Source organism: Zingiber officinale, chromosome 5B (genome assembly GCF_018446385.1).
Source record: "Zingiber officinale cultivar Zhangliang chromosome 5B, Zo_v1.1, whole genome shotgun sequence".
Lineage (NCBI taxonomy): Eukaryota > Viridiplantae > Streptophyta > Magnoliopsida > Zingiberales > Zingiberaceae > Zingiber > Zingiber officinale.
Genome location: NC_055995.1, coordinates 82,771,769 through 82,790,203, shown reverse-complemented (window position 1 = coordinate 82,790,203; position 18,435 = coordinate 82,771,769). Strand labels below are relative to the sequence as shown.

Genomic DNA, 18,435 nt, shown 5'->3' with positions numbered 1-18,435 from the left:
ATCAAATTTTTATCCAAAGACATAAATAAATACATTAAAGAGATTTTTAAGATTATATTGATTTTTGTTTGAAATGATTTGAAATTTGAAATTAACGGATGAACCTAGGGCGAAAGAGAGAGGTATTTTAAAAATATGATACATGATTTGAATAATATGAAAGTTGGATATGTGATTTAGATAATACCGAAATTTACTTGCACAATTCAGTAAAATGTTGAACTATAACGAAAGGAATATATGTCTGGATATAAAATTTTAAATTCTAAGGGGGGAATAGAACTGTGGGGAAAATTGTAGGATTAGAATGTAATGTGGGGAAAATGATATTATATTCCATCATCTCCACCACAAATGGCGATGGGCATGTACGATTTCAGGCAGTAGCAGAGCAGGCAGTAGCGGACAGCTGCAACATCGCAGCACAGACGCCGCTCATTCATAGCTTCTCCATCCACCCGTCTTCCTTCCTTCTCTGTCAACCATGCCAAAGAAGAAAATCAAAAGGAATCTCCACCCTCCGAGAACAAGTCCATTCCATCCATGTCTTTGTTCCTGTCTTCCTGATGATGGCCCATCTGGACCAGGAGCGAGTCATATGAGGGTAGGGTGGAGGAAAACCAAGGCGAGACCGAGACCGAGGCCAAAAGAAAAGGAGCATCAGTAAGACGAGGTGGTCATGGTGAGAAATCAAAAAAGGGAGAAATAGGAGGAGGAGAAGTGAGTGTCCTCAGATATGCATCACCATTCACCCAACCAAACCTCTCTCTTTCTCTCTCTCACACAAGACTACTGCTCCGAGCTTGCCAGATTTGCCCCTCTGAGCCCCAGAAAACCCTCCATCCATCTCCACCGAGCAGGAAATTGCCAGCCCTCCTCCTGTTCCTGTGCGCAATTTATTTGGGCCTTTCGGTCATGGTCAGACCGCAGAAAACTGAGGGAGGAGGAAACCCCACATCTGCTTCGGCTTCCCCGTCGCTACTTGCAAAGGGGGAACCTTTTCCCATCTGCTGCCTGCTTGCTAGGGTTTCGCTTCGCTTCCACCTCCAAAGGTGAGATTTTGGCGCCGCTGCGATGGGGAAAGGCAAGAAATTGAGCGAGGAAGCCAAGGCAAAGTTCAGGCATCAGAGTCTCCTGCAGGATTATGGAGATCTGGTTAAGGTGAGATATTCCCCTTTCTTTCGCTCTTCGGATCTTGATCTGGAAATTTATTGTGTTTTATGCTAGAATTTCCAATCTAAGAATTCGAGACCTGACTTTCTTCTAAGAACCCTAATTTTCCAGCATCATGCTTACAAGATGATGATTGGTGTGCTACATGTCACTTATTGTTGTGCTTAACATTATTATTTGACATATATCGACCTAATGGTTCTGGATATCAGATTTTTTTGTTCCCCCCTAACAATTTGCCTCCTTGGATCTCTGTTCTAGATTCATCAAGAACTATGAGTTTTTTTTTTTCAGTTCTTGTATTAATTTAGGCATCTCAAACATCACTGTTAATTTCATGAGCACTGTTAATCTTGTAAACGTACTCATCCCATAGATAGCAATTTGTTTCTTTAAGAATCTCTTACACAGCAATCTGTCACAGGAAACTGAGGCAAAGAGGATGAAACTGCAGATGGCCAAACAGAAGAAACTTAAACTTCTTGCTGAAGTGAAGTTAGTATCTACATATTCTAGTTCTTTACATAGGGGAAAGAAATTATTTATGGAACTTGAGCCCTGAAATTATTTGCAATCTTTAGTTTTATGGCCATGACAATTTTATTAATAAAACTTGATAAACACAATAAATCATATGCCTTTTTTTTAAAAAAAAAATGTTTAAAAGTGAATTAAAGTGTGGTTTGATTTTGAGAGGCAATCAGATAAAACTAGCTGAAGGGTCTTTAGGGTTATTCCGAATGGTGGGGGAAAGCTACAATGAAGGTGGCCTCCCCCTTTATGCCTTGGGGCATTCACGAACACCTCGGATCACATGGCTCTACGCGAAAAGGCCCTGTCATTATAGTTTTTTCTGCCATGTAGAATTCCCTATATACTCCTCTCGAAGAACTCTCTCAAATATAAGGAATATGTGTACTTTTGTTTAGGTAGAAGGAAGACATAGTTTAACTATACATTATGTTGAATGGTTGAGAAGGTATGAGAGTTAGGGTGGAAAAATTGTAGTTGTAAATCAAAACCATCGTAGAATGTTTACTATTTCGATAATCCTCTCCTTTATTTTCAATGCTATAGATTCTTGCAAAAGAGATACAAAAGCCTAATGCAGAATCCATCTGGAGCCAAACAATTTAGACTGAAAAAGAAACCGCAGAGTCAGCCCTTCATTTGTCAACCTTCAAATGCTAATGCATTTTCTCAGCTCCCTGCTAAAGAACAAAGAGTAAAACTGAGAGATTTTGCTGCTCCAACCACTTCAGTGATCGACTTGAACCAGGTTTTGTCGCCGGTAACTACTGCAATCTCATACTGCAAAGAGATCATGTATTTTGTACTGACAATGGATGTTCTCGTGGTATATAGATTGGTGAGGATACGGACGAGTATCCATTAAGCTTCGACTCAGAGCCTGCCAAGGCTGATAAACCGAGGAAGAGCTTAGCGGAAAGCAATACTGCTGCTAATGATCTCAACCTTTCGATCTGTCGAGATGTTGTGCATGAACCATCAAACAAGGTGGCCAACAGAAAGATTACATGGCAAGATCAGTTAGCTTTGCGGGTGTAGGTTATTCTTCTATCGCATAAAGGGCGAAGAATCTGTGCCCTTGACTGATTGAATTTATGCTTGATGGAAATATTTGTGTAAAGGAAGGCTGGAGGCAGACAATTGATCTTATACATGGCACTTTTTAGAACTCTGGAATGATGTTTTTGTCATTCCTTTCGTAGAATGTTTGATGGATTGAGTTAAACAATCTGTGCTGATAGAACAAGTGTTCTCAGGATTAGCTGAGATCGATGATGATAACTACTAATTAAGAATTAAGAGGCATACTTTTGTTGTGGAAAGACAATGTAGAAAAGAAATTGTTTTGCTGTTGATTTCAAAATACTATTGCAGTGTTTATTTTCAGATTGTGGTTGTTTAAATTTTAAGCTGTCTGTTGCTTAATTTTTGTGGATTCAAATACTATAAAAGATTATTAATTTGAATAACTATTCCATAAATCAAAATTATAGAGAAATTTGAATAACTACTAATTGATAAATTTATACTATGTTGTCCGGTCCGGCCCGGCCCGACCCGGCCCGGTCTATTTAGAGTCGACGCCCCGTTTAAAGTCGCTATGCGACTCCGGTACATCGCCGTCTCCTCATCCATAGTGTTTCTATCCTCGTTGATTTCTCGATACCGTCGCTTCCCTCACTTTCCTCCGTCTCGTTTTCTCCCTCCACTCTTTAGGGGCTGCTTCTTGCTCTCCAATGGCTCCCAGGAGTGCTGTTAGTGGCCATTTGTTGAGTGCGCTGACGCCACGTTTGCAGAAATCCTCACGTGAGTAAAGGTTTTAGCTTTTTCTGGTTTCTTCATTTGGGTTCTGTGATTCGCCCGCCAGATGTTTTCGATCCTATTTGTTTATTGTATGATTTCAACTTTTTGGGTATTCGCTTGTTTGATAGGTGTAGATCAAAGCCATCTAATAATTTATTGCAACTACGGAAAATTGGTGTGCTAAATTTTGACCTTTTATTTTTATTTTCTTGTTTTTCTGGGTCATTTTGGTTTTCTTTTTCGCATCTTTATGCTTTTTATTTCTTATTGCGCGTCTAGAATTTCTTGCATATATTTCCTTAAGATTGACTTGCAATGAGGACAAGATGTGTTTTTTTTTTCTCCAATATATTTCAGACCCTACTCAATCTGCATGCTTCATGAATTTCCCAGTTGTTTTGCAAATTCATAGCTAGATAATATTCAGAGACATCCTAACGTGGTTTCTGTAAGACAGTATATATTTAAGTTCTAGGAAGTAATGGAAGAATCCAGGATCTTTAGATGTAAGCTTTAGTATTGATGGAGAAGTCATCTCAAGTTCAGTGACCTCTGACCTTAGAGAATAACTTTGGCCAGAAATGACCAAATTTGATGGGAGAAATCAAAGCTGAATCCATTCTTTTTTTATTATTATTTTTTATACTAACTGGTCCAAATTCGAGGCAATCGGAATTGGTGATGAACCATTTTGCTCAGCAATTCGATTAGTTAAATATTTTTGGAGGGAACAATGACTCCTTGTTATTTTTATTTATAAGAACTAATTGAACAAGTGAAATATTTATGAGGGAACAGTGCACCTTGGTTGTTTTTGTGTAGAAAAACCAGTTGAACAAGTAGCACATACAGTAACCTAAGCCACGGATGCTGAATGAAACTAAATTCTCAGGGAAGCCTAGTTTTCTGTGAGATGGTGTAACAGAATTCTGATGGATTTCATTCATATTCCTAGCATAGATTATTGTATGTGCTACCTTGTGATGATGTAGAGGTGTGATTGATTGTACACGGGCATTAACTTTTTCCTGTAAAAAACAGAGCAAATAGCATCATTTGTTTTGCTGATGCAGTAAAAATCTGATGGATTATAAATTATACTATATATTTAAAGTTTGGCAAATTTCCCAAACTCACTGTTAGTCATATACACTAGAGAAACTGAAGGAAACTAAATTCTCATCTTTTGGCAACCTGATCTTTGAGCTTGCTGATAGAAGATCATGATATAAATATATCTGGTCGAAACATTTTCATTTTCACCTCATAAAGACATGAATTGCAATACCTGTGGTTTTTTGACTGATCTCTATGTCAATTTTAGACTTGCATTTTTCAAGTTAATTTTATTTCAAATAATCTCTATGTCTTCATTTCAAACTTGCATTTTTCTTTTTCTTTTCAGTAAATCCAACAAGTATATGCAATGAATTCGATTGTATAAGAGCATGCCTTCACAGGCAGTCTAATCTTGAGCTGTTAATTTTCTTAGGCACACATCTATGAAATATTCTACATCCTTGAGCACTATATTTGATGTTCTTATGATCATATCAACATGATTACCTATTTTTCAGGCTGCCTATCAAATGAAAGTTTTGCCAATGTTTATCATGGACTTCTAGCAGAAGAGAACAAAAAATGAGGCCCCTGCATGCATATGGTTTATTTGGGGGTAAAAAGGACAAGAATGAATGAAAATGAGGTCACTGGATTGTTGTGTTAATGTTGCTGTATTTGAGAAATTTAAAAGGCGGTTGTCATATTGTCTGCTCAACCATTAATTTTAATTTTCAAGGATTCAATCATATGCATTTACTGCTTAGTTACACTCAAGTTATAGTTTAAGCTCTCCAACTTAAATTAACTCATACAAGTTTTGAAAATAATAAATGCAATGCTTAATGAATTGAAGGAAAAAATCAGGACACGACAGTGAAAAATCTCCTGTCTTTTATGGTTTTTCTTTACCTCTTGGACACAATAGTGAACATGTCTAGTTATAATTTTCCTTTCCTCTTCACACTAGTGAGTTTGGGTTAAGCCTCTTCTCTCAACTTTTTGGAGACAATCTGGAACCGTCACAGTAATTCTTGTGCTTTGATAAGCAGGGGATCATCGTGGTCAATGGCATTCTACTGTTCAATGATTTGGCTATGCTATTGCTCTTGATATCTGCCATCAAACAGGGCTATGCTTATGCTCTTCCTTCTCCTTGTCTTCTTTTGAATGGATTGTAATGATATGTTACTTTGGAATCCATGTACACCATCATCTTTGATTGCCTACCAGGAAATTATCCTGGCTGTTGCAACAATGTTAGCTGTGGCAACTTCCTTGACTTATGTAATCATTGCTCATCAAGATAGCAAGTGGCATTAAAATTCTTCTCTCATTTTTGTTGCTGATCCAGGCTATATCTTTGTTCTAAATTTCCTGCCATGTCATCCCATGCCATCTGGGTCTTCCCATAGTCCAAGCGAGGCCAACCATCTGGAAAACCTTGGTCAGTCTTGACCTAAGCAAGTGAGGTCTTGTTTCTAAGGTTCTGTATTACATTCTTACTTTCCAAAATTAGGAGTGGATCCTCTATTGTTTCTAGCACTCATTTGCAATATTTTTAGCACAATCAGAAACCTGCTTGTTCTTTTGTAACTCTTCCTTTCTCATTTACTCTTTCTATATTTTCCCTTGTATCTCATTGTAAATATGTTGTGAACTTGAAGAGTGTGTCTGGTTCAACTTGACATTGTATTTGTATTATAGGCAGGTATTCTGGGAAACATGCAGAATTTGTTTGAGACTGTTAAGAAAGCACAAATGGTAGCTCAAGTAGAAGCCGTTCAAGTACAGAACGAGCTTGAAGCGTATGAACCATCTACTACTTTCCCTAGTTTTCTGTTTTCTTGTGAGCTTTTACGCTTGTCCTTTCCCATTTCTTTTGTAGAGCGGAATTTGATGGCTATTGTGAAGGTGAGTTAATAAAGGTATGTTTTGCTGGTTGTCATTTTCTTCCTAGCAAATTCTCATGTGCACTGATATATTTGACAGCATTTTCCCAATTGTCTTGACTATAATTTCTAAACTAAACATTGTGGCTGGTTAGAATTGTTGTGGTTTAAGGTCATTCTGGCACCACTTAATGGAATCAACACTTGATAATCTTCCTCAGAGTTCTAATAAATGCTCTAATTTGCTGTTTCAAATCACCTATAATACATTGTGACTGGTGCTGCTGGAATATGGAAGTAATCTCAGTGAAGAGATGCTATCTGAGATCTTTGTTCTGTGGGAGTCTGACAATTACATTGTTGGCACAATAAAAGAGACAAATATAGACACACAAAAAAAGGACGAAGTGTTAGAGATGCCTTGGCCAAGTGTTATAGACACAGGATCAAGTTGCATTTGCATGTGTAACTTTCATTTATGGGTATCGGTCAAAACACTAAATCTCCTTGGATTTGTTGAGAAAAGAGAACTCACAGTCATATCCTCTTCAAGAGTCAGTAAAGGATAAGAGAGACTAAAGGAAAAGAAATTATAAATGATCGAACTTGCTTGATTCCTTAAAACCTTACACATGCAAATAGTCAACTCTAAAATTTCATCCTATAAACTTAACCTGCAAGAATTTTTATTTGAATTGCTCCAATAACATAATCCATTCTAATATCCATGGTGTATCGACTTTTGATCAAAACTAATTACAATATTTACATGAGTAATCCTTCAAATAAAACTCAAAATATCTCTAAATTAGATATATTTATTTACTCTTAATAACTGGTTATGAGGTATCCCAGTTAATCATTGACGTGATAGAGATTTAACATCAATACCAAAGGATGTTTAATAGACTTGCAAGGATGGTTTGAGCTTGATTGGCTGAGAAGATATCATTGAAATATGCTTTGACTGAGAACATTTGACCACTGTCCCTATCAGTTTGATTCCTCGATTGCTTATTAAATTCCATGGTGGAGCTCCAGAGGTATCTTATTAGTTATTACTTTCAGCGAGCGAACAATATAATACCATGGGTCATCATACACCACTGTGGCTCATACCTTCCTAGGATCTCAAATTTCAGGATGGCAAGCCCAATGTCATAGTTGACTGCAACCACACATTTTAATGAACTGTGAGGCAACAAGTTAGACATATAGTTTCGAATTACTTGGCAATGTGAATGATAAAGGCAATTGGAGAACCACCAATTAAATATTTATTTTATGCTTTTTTTACTGTTTGTTTGCTCCCTTTAACATTCATTTCTGCAGTTGGAGGCTACAATTCACAAATTATTGCTTTGATATACCAGGCAACACTTTCTGGGAATCAGCAACCAATATGCATTGAAATCACAGAGACTGCCATGGAGTTTGGGCCTGAAGTAAGTCACTTTTTTTTTTTTGCTACTAATCGAGTGTGATTGTTTCGGTTCGTCTGTTCTATGACAACTTCAATAATTGAAGGTTTTCAAACTTGGAGAAAGCTGCTTGTTCTGGGTTTCAATTATTGCATTCTTCATGTTTCTTGAACCTCATGATCTTAGTGTAAGGTTATCCATGATATGCTGTTCCTCTCGAGTTGACATCGAACTACATAACCCCGTTCTTATGTGTCTTTTCACTATGTACATAAATCTGCAGGAGCTCTCCTTGTTGGTGACAGAAGCATACATGGCCGCCCATTGGAAAAGCGTTCAGGTTTTCTATTTTCTTAGCTTTAGTATGCAATTTTGAATTCAATATCTGGCAAATTATCCAAATTAAAAGATAGATCCTTTCTAAATGAAGGGCTACAACAGTGAGAGGAAGTACGTTAATTTAAACTTTGTTAATTAGCAATTAAAATTTGTTTCGATGGTTAATTAGAAAAAATCTATAATAATGCAATTTAATTTGAAGAAATTGAATTTCATTTTTTTTTTTGAAAAAAAATTGTAGCACAAATAAAGCGTTATGATTTCTCTCAAATATCTGTTTCGATTAATTCTAACTATTCGCTACTGTAATTTCTATAAATACTGCCCTGGCTTGTCTTGTATTTCCATGTTCTCTCCTTCAACCAAAATCAACGGTAAGGTACAGAAGGTGGCAATAGTTGATGTTGTCGCGTTCGGAGGTGGTTTTGTTTGGCGATTCCCTCACGCAAGGCTCGTTTCGTGATGGCAGATGGGGCGCCGCTCTCTCCCACCACCTCTCTCCTTCGGTAAGTCTCCTCTTTTTTCATGATGCGATCGATCTAGATCTAATTCTGCATCTTGTCCAGGCGGATGTGGTGGCTCGAGGTTACAGCGGCTACAACACGCGGCAGGCGCTGATGGTGATCCATCGGGCCATGGAAGGCGTCGATTCTCCAGCCGCCTTTACCGTCTTCTTCGGCGCGAACGATGCGGCTCTCCCAGATCGGAGCGCAGCTTCCGTGCACGTGCCCCTCTTTGAGTACACCAATAACCTGCGTGCCATCTGCGCTTTCATAAAGGTACGTTGATTACCCGATCTCGAAATCTCAAAGGGGTTTCCTAATTTGCTTTGCCTAAATCTGAGCTACCAGTTAGAAATCATGATCATTGATGCTGTTTCAGGCAAAATGGCCTTCGACTTTGGTGATTCTTATCACACCGCCGCCGATCGACGAAGAAGGTCGTCTCCGGTGAGTACTGTATATTCTACATCTACAATATCAAACTATTTATCTTTTTAAATTTCTGCAATAACATCGGGCGATTTTATGCAGATTCCCTTACGGAAACAGATCAGGATTACCGGAAAGAACCAACTTGGCCGCGGGAACTTACGCAGGAGCGTGCATTTACGTCGCCAAACAACTTGGCCTCCCCGTCATCGACATATGGACGAAGATGCAACAATTTTCAAACTGGGAGAAGGCATTTCTGTGGTAATTACAATTCATCTCATTCCTCAAATTTTTATAACGGACGGCCTCCATCGTGTTTAAGCTATTACTTAATTTCCACTTTCGATTCAGAATGTTATAAAAAGATTAACTCGATTGAATTGCCATGTTTAATTTGCAGGGACGGATTGCACTTCACCGATCTTGGAAACCATTTTCTGTTTCAGGAGGTGGTTAAGGCACTCAGGGACCATGGAGTTGTTGATTATTGACTTACTTTGGTTAACTCATTTTTATATTTTGAGACTTGTTTTCATCCGTAGATTGTGTTGATCGAAGATCAAGTGTATATATATTACAAAAGTGATGAACGGTAATTGCTACAATGCATTGTTATCAATGTTAATCAAAATTGAAGTGTTAATGCATTCATCTATTGTCAATTGTTTGAGACTAAGACTATACAATTCGAGTAAAAATTTTCCCTTTAATTTATTTATTTATTATCTAGAAGAAAAATCCATTAAAAGTTGTGTCATGCCCATTCTGTTTTAGAAATTAATCCAAAATTAATTGATCCCAACCCTCTTATATTTTTCTTGTCCTTTTTAACAAATTATGAAGGTGGTGTGTCACCCAGCAAAAGACGAATATGTTTATCCTCAGTGTCTCTATCAATCCGTCTCAGAGTCAACATGGAGGAGGTAAATCACGGGCGGCTGCTAGCCTTTGGAATAGTGACTAGCATATAAGGGAGACATTTACCTTAGTTTTGTCGAGATTCAAACCCCAGACCTCATGATGATAATACCTTATGCACTAGCCACTAGATTCATCCGAGAAGATTGATGTGTTACCCACATGAACTTAGAAAGCGATAAATGCACATGTCATGCTCATTCAACACCAAGTTACACCATGTTAAAGCAATATCTATCGTCACCTTTTGATATGAATGATTCTCATTAAAATTCTAATAATTTAATAAATTTGATTTATAATTTATAGATTATCTATCTGTATATATGAATTTATATTTTATAGATTTTAAGGCGGCTAGAAAAATATTTTTATTTATATTGTTTCATCTTGCCTGAGAATGTCGATAAATGAGTCACCGGTGGATTTGCATGGTTGCTAACTTTGTTGTCGTTCCTCTTGGCACAGTGAGGACTAGTGGAGAGATCCACCGACGCCTGGAGAGAGAGAGTACTAGAAAGAGACAGTAAGAATAACTGTTGGGGGTTCCTAGTGCAGCTACTCCAACACTCAAGTAAAGATATTATAAAGACGGAGAAGATGAACAGTAGTATAGGATTTTAGATACGTATTTGTGCGTATATGTGCCAGTAGGAGCAAGCTGTGTTTTATAGAGTTGCGACGGTACTCCATGTCTCCCAAGATTCATGCTAGCGTTACCTACATCTCCTGAAATAAATGACTACGTTGCCCACTTCTCCCGGACTAAACGACAGTGTTTTCTACGTTCTCTAGGGATAACGGCTACGTTGTCCCTATTTGATGCAGCGGATAACTATTGATTCCATTTATTTATGCATGAATATCGAAAATGACTATCAAATATGTTGATTTATGCATAAATATCGGAAGTAATCTTCTAAACCGGTTGATTTGAAGAAGAATACCAATAAATAGAAAACTAATAGTTCTGCCAAAAATAGCATTAATCAAAACATATCTCAAATATTAACTAAATAGACAGAAAATAAATATCAATATATATATCTCAATTCCTAACTTATAAAGAAATTAAAGGAATTCTACCAAAAAAAGGGGAAAAAATTAATAATCCTAATATCTCTAAACAAACTCAAAATATAAAAAATATAAAAGATAAAATAATCAAAAAATATCCTAAATACTAAACTTGACAATAATAAGAAAATGATTAAAATTGCTTTCTTATTTTGCTCTTTTGTTGCATCATTAAAATTATTTTCTTGATTTTCTCTTTTTCCAGTGTCATTAAAATTGCTTTCGGCAATTTACCAAAAGGCGTACTACAGTTAATGTATTTACCAAAAAGTACATCACGGTTTTGTATTTACCAAAAGGCGCAGGTAAGTGATGTATATTACCGAATATAACCCTACCGCCAACCAACACCTCTGATCAGTCATCAATTCCCAGGCATCCGAACCACATTTTTAAAAAACTTAGATATATTTTTTAAAAAAAACGATCATTAGGGTACCTCCCTCCTTCGTGACATGCGAGTGCAGCTCGGTCTTGTGAACCCCTAGTTTAGTGTTCGTGAGCCATCAGTTCGAGTTTTTCTCAAGCGCCATCTAGCTAGCATTTCAGTTTAATTAAAAACCAGGAGTGTTCGTGAGCCATCAGTGAAGGATTCTAGGGTTTACATTACATTAATCAGCTAGTATCATAATGGCGCAAAGACGTCGATCGGGTGAATCATCATCCTCTCCACATCAATTAGCTGTAAAGGTTATCATTTTACAAACTCTGTGATATTGAGAAGCTGAACTAGTATGATTTAAATTTTTTTATTTTTATAAAGTATAGGGTTCAGTTGATGTTGGACAGAAACTGCATTGGAACAGTGTCCTTGGTCACTTTAAAAGTTTTTTTCAACCATTCACGAAGAAAGGAACGCATGGAGGCGGTGTTATTTTACATGACCGACACATAGTGCTGATCAAACAGTCACCCTTTCGTATTTTTTTGGACATAGAAGATATGCAGCACATCCGTGGGATTTTGGTAAATATATTTGAAAATTGGGATTCAAGTAGTCAAACCTTTAGATTCTCAGGTACAATTTATAAATTTGTATTTTAATTACAAAGTAGTTGTATGGTAAAATTTAAGCTTTTGCTAAACGTGGGGCTGATACGGCATCGTATCAGGCCCAACGTGGGCTTGATACGGCATCGTATCAGGCCCAACGTGGGCCTGATACGGCATCTTATCAGGCCCAACGTGGGCCTGATACGATGGAGTATCAGTGGTTGATATGACATTGTATCATGTCCACGGTGTTCCTAATACTTTTGTATGTGTTGGTAGAATTCTAATAATAATTTAACTTGGTCAGATGTTCCGGTTTGCTTCACAAGAGGAGACGTTTCATTGCTGCTCGGTATTGCAGACCGAGGAGCTTCAATTCCGATTGATTCAGCTAAAGCATCCAGTGACCTTTTTCTAACTTACTTCTCAAACAAAAAAGAAGCTACTAGATCAAGAATTGAGGAGTTGCTTAAATTTTATGGCAATCGCGTTGAAGACGAAGATGATGTTTTATTATTTTGCAAATTCTATATTTTGTATATATTTGTTTGTGTCTTATTTTCTTCTAGTACATATAAGGTCCCGTTAAGTCTTATAGATATAGTAGATGATTTTGAGAATCTTGATAGATTCAACTGGGTTGAATCAATCCATGAATTTATGGCTCCACAATTACCTAAGATTGGGGACATATTTTCATCAACTGAGACAAAACATGCTAACACCAACCTCCCTTACCTAAAGGGATTTGCTGGTCTTTTGGCAGTAAGTGTTTAATTTGTGTGAAAATTTTTAATATTTTGCGAACAATTATAAAATAGTTAACCCTTGTCATGGTGAATCAGGCATGGTTTTTGGAGCATGTTCCAATCCAAAAACCATACAAAATAAAAGGAGCCAGAATAAATAAGTGGAGGAATATTCCTTCACATATTAGTAAGGTGAGAGAAATGATTAACCAAGTTTCATCTGAAGAGGTAAATTTAGAATACTTTGACTATAGTTTGGTTAAAAAGAATGGTTTTAACATGTGGTTTAATATTCTTACAGGTTGTGATTGACCTAATCCCTAACCAAGATGAAAGATCATTGGTTGAGAACCTTGCTGGCGTTCATGACAGTCCACATGCAATGGAGGCATCACAAATTGAAGTGAGTGTAGGAGGAAGGCAGATTAATAAGGATTGTTGTAATTGCATTATTCAAGCAAACATAAATAAAGAGCTAACAATAGAGAACATGCAATTGAAGGAGAGGGTGAAAGAGTTACTTAAAATAGTTGAAAAAAAGGCATGGAATCTCAATATAGCGAGCCTGTAGACGATCCTCAAATTGAACCTGTAGGTGTTACAACAAGAAGTAGGAGAGGACGTGACAGAAGTCGCTATAATTAAAGGGATACTCCAATTGATAGTCCATTGTGGCTCAAAACTTTACCTAAGAGGCAGCGTAGAAATATACATATAAGTGAGCCTGCGGAAAAAGTTACAAGTATAGGAGAAGGAAAAAAATTTGTCAAAGAATATGTTGTTGTGGGCAAGGGGAAAGGAAAAATAGGTTTGGATGAAATGGAAGAAGAAATTAATATTGTACAAATGATGGAAGACAAATATGATGAAGAGGCAGACAAGGATGTAGAAATGTTTGCCAAATATAACAAAATGAGGAAACAAGCAATTGCTGTAAGACGATATATGCAAATTTCTTTGCAATTTGTTAGATATAATGGATTATCTAATTGCCTTTTTTGTTTGTATGCATAGTATGTGAAGAAGCAATTTAAGTCTTCCAAGAAAAAAAAATAAGACGAAGAGGTGGCGTACTTGTTAAAAGCCTTGGAGGAAATAAAGTATGTAAATTAAATAGTTGAATAGTAAAGTATAATATATGCATATCTGATTACATATTTTGGCTAAGGTTATCAAAAAGAAATTTGTAAAAATAATCTGTGATTTGTATACTTTGTAGGTTTACAAATGATATAGTTTGGGAGGAACCACCCTTTTGTTTAAATTTATATTCCCTTTTATCTGGTGTGAATGGAGAAATGTTGACAAGAGGGGATGTAATCGACACGTATTGTAAAATTTTATTTAGGGGGCATTCCCGTCTGGAAGCACATACAACAAGTCAATATATTGTTCAACATTCTTCACAGTAAGGAATTGATTTGATTATAGTAAAAAATAGAATTCTTTTTATTAGTTGGTTATGTATGTATGACTTTGCATATTTGTAGTCATTAATGAAATCGTCAAGTAAGTTTGCCTTCCAACACATGATAAAGACGGATAGACGAGATGAAGAGGTAAGGTATATATTTATACCTTTGTGCAGTGATAATGCACACTTCCACTTGCTGGTGGTGGACACCAAATCAATGACGTTCAATCAGTACAATTCTCTTGCAAGTGGAAGTAAATACAAATATGAATTTGAAGCAGCGGTGAGCATCTAATAATAATGATATTGTTTGTATTTTAATATAAATGCTAGTTGATGGAAAATGGAAATTTCCTCTTCAATCTTCAGGTATCAGATTTTAAATTATATAGTCGTGAGCACGTTGCTGCTATTCATCCAAACTTGGAAAGGCATTATCCGTTTGATAGATGGGTCTCTCGCACAATTGAATGTCCACAACAACAAGCAAGGTAAATCGAGCACAACATGTGAATATAAATAATTGATAAAAAAATATTGACAATTAAAATGCTGTTGTTCTTTACAGCGTTGACTGTGGCTTCTTTGTGATGCAATACATTCGATGTCTCCTATATGATATGAAGATGGACTTTAAAAAAGGAGACATGAAAAAGATTAGAATTGATGTAATGGTAGCAATTTTGAGGGATAAATATTTTCAAACATTGGATTAAATATCCAGTCTTGTAAGGCAAAAACTTGTATAGAATGTAAATGCAATTATTACGTAGTGTAGGACTTTTAATATCTTTGTATGTAGTCTTTGTTGTATAATACGGTGGTATGTAGTGTATGAGAAGATTAGAAACTGTCACTGGAATATTAATAATATTGCATAGTGATTAGTCAGAAATATAAATCACAATATACAAAATGCAATGCTGGTGCTTATCAGTGGAAAGAGACAATGTATATAAGTTGTAATGCACACCATTTCTATCTTCTCAAAACTGAAAACATGGTAACGGTTGGGATTGTTTAAAAAATCAAATAGGCTCGGACCAACAGTCGGTTTCCAGAGCACGTCACTAGGTTCCGTGCCAATTGCCACGGAGCAATACCTTATTAGAAATGGGGTATAAATACGTTTTGACACCAGATATACCATCTTCCCAGTTAGAACTTCACAGGGAACATGATTTCAGGTAGAACCAAGTAGGGGAGGGCCATCAGTGGGTTTTGGTCAAAACCCACTGATGGACCTTGACACTTCTAATTGGACCCATTTCAGCTCTAGTGGTATTCTGGAGTTGCAAGGACTCAGAAGATGGTGGAAAATCATTATTTATATATATATATGTGCTGGGAAAAAATAATATAAAATCAGCCTTCGTTGGGCCTGATATGCTTGGATATCAGGCCCAACGTGGGCCTGATATGAGGGCATATCAGGCCCAACGTGGGCCTGATATGAGTATCAATTAATAAAGCATTATTCTTTCTCCCCCTAATATAAACTCCAAGCATGCTAACAGGGGCCTGTTCAAAATAATAAAATAACATCAATTTTAAAAGTCACTTTCCATACGGTAGAAAAGAAAAGCTGTGCAGTGTTCCGTGCCAATTGGCACGGAGCCATACCTTCTAATCCATGGTGTATAAATTATGGTTTACACCATATATACCATATCCCCACCAAGACCTTCACAGGGGAATTGATTTCTATTATATCCAAATAGGGGAGGGGCATCAGTGAGTTTTGGTCAAAACCCACAGATGGACCTAGACACCTCGGATTGGACCGATTTTAGTTCTAGTGGTATTCTGGAGTTTCAAGGACTCCATATTTGGTGGCAAATCATTATTTAAATTTCTAAAGGTGCTGGGAGAAAATTAAAATACAATCAGCCTCCGTTGGGCCTGATATGCTTGTATATCAGGCCCAACGTGGGCCTGATATGAGTGCATATCAGGCCCAACGTGGGCCTGATATCCAAGCATATCAGGCCCAAAGTGGCCCTGGCACGTCTAAATCGCAACTGGCACGTAGCCATATTTCGTAATCCATGGTGTATAAATTATGTTTGACACCATAAATACCATCTCCCCAGCAAGACCTTCACTGGGGACATGATTTCATGAAAATCCAAGTAGGGGAGGCCCATCAGTGGGTTTTGGTCAAAACCCACTGATGGACCTAGACACCTGTGATTGGACCCATTTCAGTTCTAGTGGTTTTATGGAGTTGCAAGGACTCAGAATCTGGTGGCAAATAATTATTTAAATATCTATAGGAGCTGGGAAAAATTTAAAATACAATCAGCCTCCGTTGGGCCTGATATGAGTGGATATCAGGCCCAACGTGGGCCTGATATCCAAGCATATCAGGCCCAAAGTGGTCTTGGTATGGTATCCTTTCTTATAAATTTAGCAAGAATCTCCCCTTTTCTATAAACTCAAAATGTGCTACCATGCTTCTTATGAAAAAATAAATTGCAACTGGCACGGAGCCATACTTCGTAATACATGGTGTATAAATTATGTTTGACACCATAAATACCATCTCCCCAGCAAGACCTTCACTGGGGACTTGATTTCATGAAAATCCAAGTAGGGGAGGCCCATCAGTGGGTTTTGGTCAAAACCCACTGATGGACCTAGACACATCGGATTGAACACATTTCAGCTCTAGTGGTATTCTGGACTTGCAAGGAATCAGAATCTGGTGGAAAATCATTATTTAAATATTTATAGGTACTGGGAAAAATTTAAAATACAATCAGCCTCCGTTGGGCCTGATATGCTTGAATATTAGGCCCAACGTGGGCCTGATATGAGTGCATATCAGGCCCAACGTGGGCCTGATATCCAAGCATATCAGGCCCAAAGTGGCCTTGGCACTGTTCCGTGCCAACTGGCACGGAGCCATAATTCGTAATCCATGGTGTATAAATTATGTTTGACACCATAAATACTATCTCCCCACCAAGACCTTCACAGGGGACTTGATTTCATGAAAATCCAAGTAGGGGAGGGCCATCAGTGGGTTTTGGGTCAAAACCCACACATCGGATTGAACCCATTTCAGCTCTAGTGGTATTCTGGAGTTGCAAGGACTCAGAATCTGGTGGCAAATAATTGTTTAAATATTTATAGGTGCTGGGAAAAATTTAAAATATAATCAGCCTCCGTTGGGCCTGATATGCTTGGATATCAGGCCCAACGTGGGCCTGATATGAGTGCAAATCAGGCCCAACGTGGGCCTGATATGAATATCATTTAATAAAGCAGTATTCTATCTCCCCCTAATATAAACTCCAAGCATTCTTACAGGGGCCTGATCAAAATAATAAAATAACATCAATTTTAATAGTCACCTTCCATAGGGTAGAAAAGAAAAGGTTTGCACTGTTCCATGGCAACTGGCACGGAGCCATACTTCGTAATCCATGGTGTATAAATTATGTTTGACACCATAACTACTATCTCCCCACCAAGACCTTCACAGGGGACTTGATTTCATGAAAATCCAAGTAGGGGAGGGCCATCAGTGGGTTTTGGTCAAAACCCACTGATGGACCTAGACACATCGGATTGGACCCATTTCAGCTCTAGTGGTATTCTGGAGTTGCAAGGACTCAGAATCTGGTGGCAAATAATTGTTTAAATATTTATAGGTGCTGGGAAAAATTTAAAATACAATCAGCCTCCGTTGGGCCTGATATGAGTGCATATCAGGCCCAACGTGGGCCTGATATCCAAGCATATCAGGCCCAAAGTGGCCTTGGTATGGTATCCTTTCTTATAAATTTATACTATCTCCCCTTTTCTATAAACTCAAAATGTGCTACCATGCTCCTTATGAAAAAATAAATGGCAACTGGCACGGAGCCATACTTCGTAATCCATGGTGTATAAATTATGTTTGACACAATAAATACCATCTCCCCACCAAGACCTTCACAGGGGACTTGATTTCATGAAAATCAAAGTAGGGGAGGGCCATCAGTGAGTTTTGGTCAAAACCCACTGATGGACCTAGACACATCGGATTGAACCCATTTCAGCTCTAGTGGTATTCTGGAGTTGCAAGGACTCAGAATCTGGTGGCAAATAATTGTTTAAATATTTATAGGTGCTGGGAAAAAT

The 18,435-nt window shown here is 37.5% G+C and overlaps 2 protein-coding genes across 16 annotated transcripts; both read left to right on the top strand.

Moving 5' to 3' along the window:
- The first annotated feature begins 361 nt into the window (after positions 1–361).
- On the top strand, positions 362–3,090 carry LOC121984711. The gene is made up of 4 exons (XM_042537812.1): positions 362–1,161; positions 1,598–1,668; positions 2,251–2,464; positions 2,539–3,090. The coding sequence occupies exons 1-4, from the start codon at positions 1,075–1,077 to the stop codon at positions 2,740–2,742; spliced, it is 576 nt and encodes a 191-aa protein (XP_042393746.1). The 5' UTR covers positions 362–1,074; the 3' UTR covers positions 2,743–3,090.
- Positions 3,091–3,310: 220 nt separating this feature from the next.
- Positions 3,311–9,800, top strand: LOC121984710 (GDSL esterase/lipase At5g45920-like). 15 transcript variants are annotated; one of them, XR_006112970.1, is made up of 12 exons: positions 3,312–3,510; positions 5,085–5,212; positions 5,921–6,013; positions 6,274–6,374; positions 6,455–6,494; positions 7,832–7,903; positions 7,986–8,066; positions 8,163–8,219; positions 8,688–8,724; positions 8,785–8,997; positions 9,101–9,168; positions 9,253–9,287. XR_006112970.1 is itself a non-coding variant. In XM_042537810.1 (10 exons), the coding sequence occupies exons 6-10, from the start codon at positions 8,620–8,622 to the stop codon at positions 9,642–9,644; spliced, it is 639 nt and encodes a 212-aa protein (XP_042393744.1). In that variant the 5' UTR covers positions 3,315–3,510; positions 5,085–5,182; positions 6,274–6,494; positions 7,832–7,903; positions 7,986–8,066; positions 8,163–8,619; the 3' UTR covers positions 9,645–9,800. The 15 variants fall into 15 exon arrangements, 6 of the variants coding, with proteins under 6 accessions (XP_042393744.1, XP_042393739.1, XP_042393740.1 ...); XR_006112966.1 differs by lacking the exon at positions 5,921–6,013 and having other exon boundaries at positions 5,085–5,182; XR_006112971.1 differs by lacking the exon at positions 5,921–6,013 and having other exon boundaries at positions 6,278–6,374.
- Positions 9,801–18,435: the final 8,635 nt, after the last annotated feature.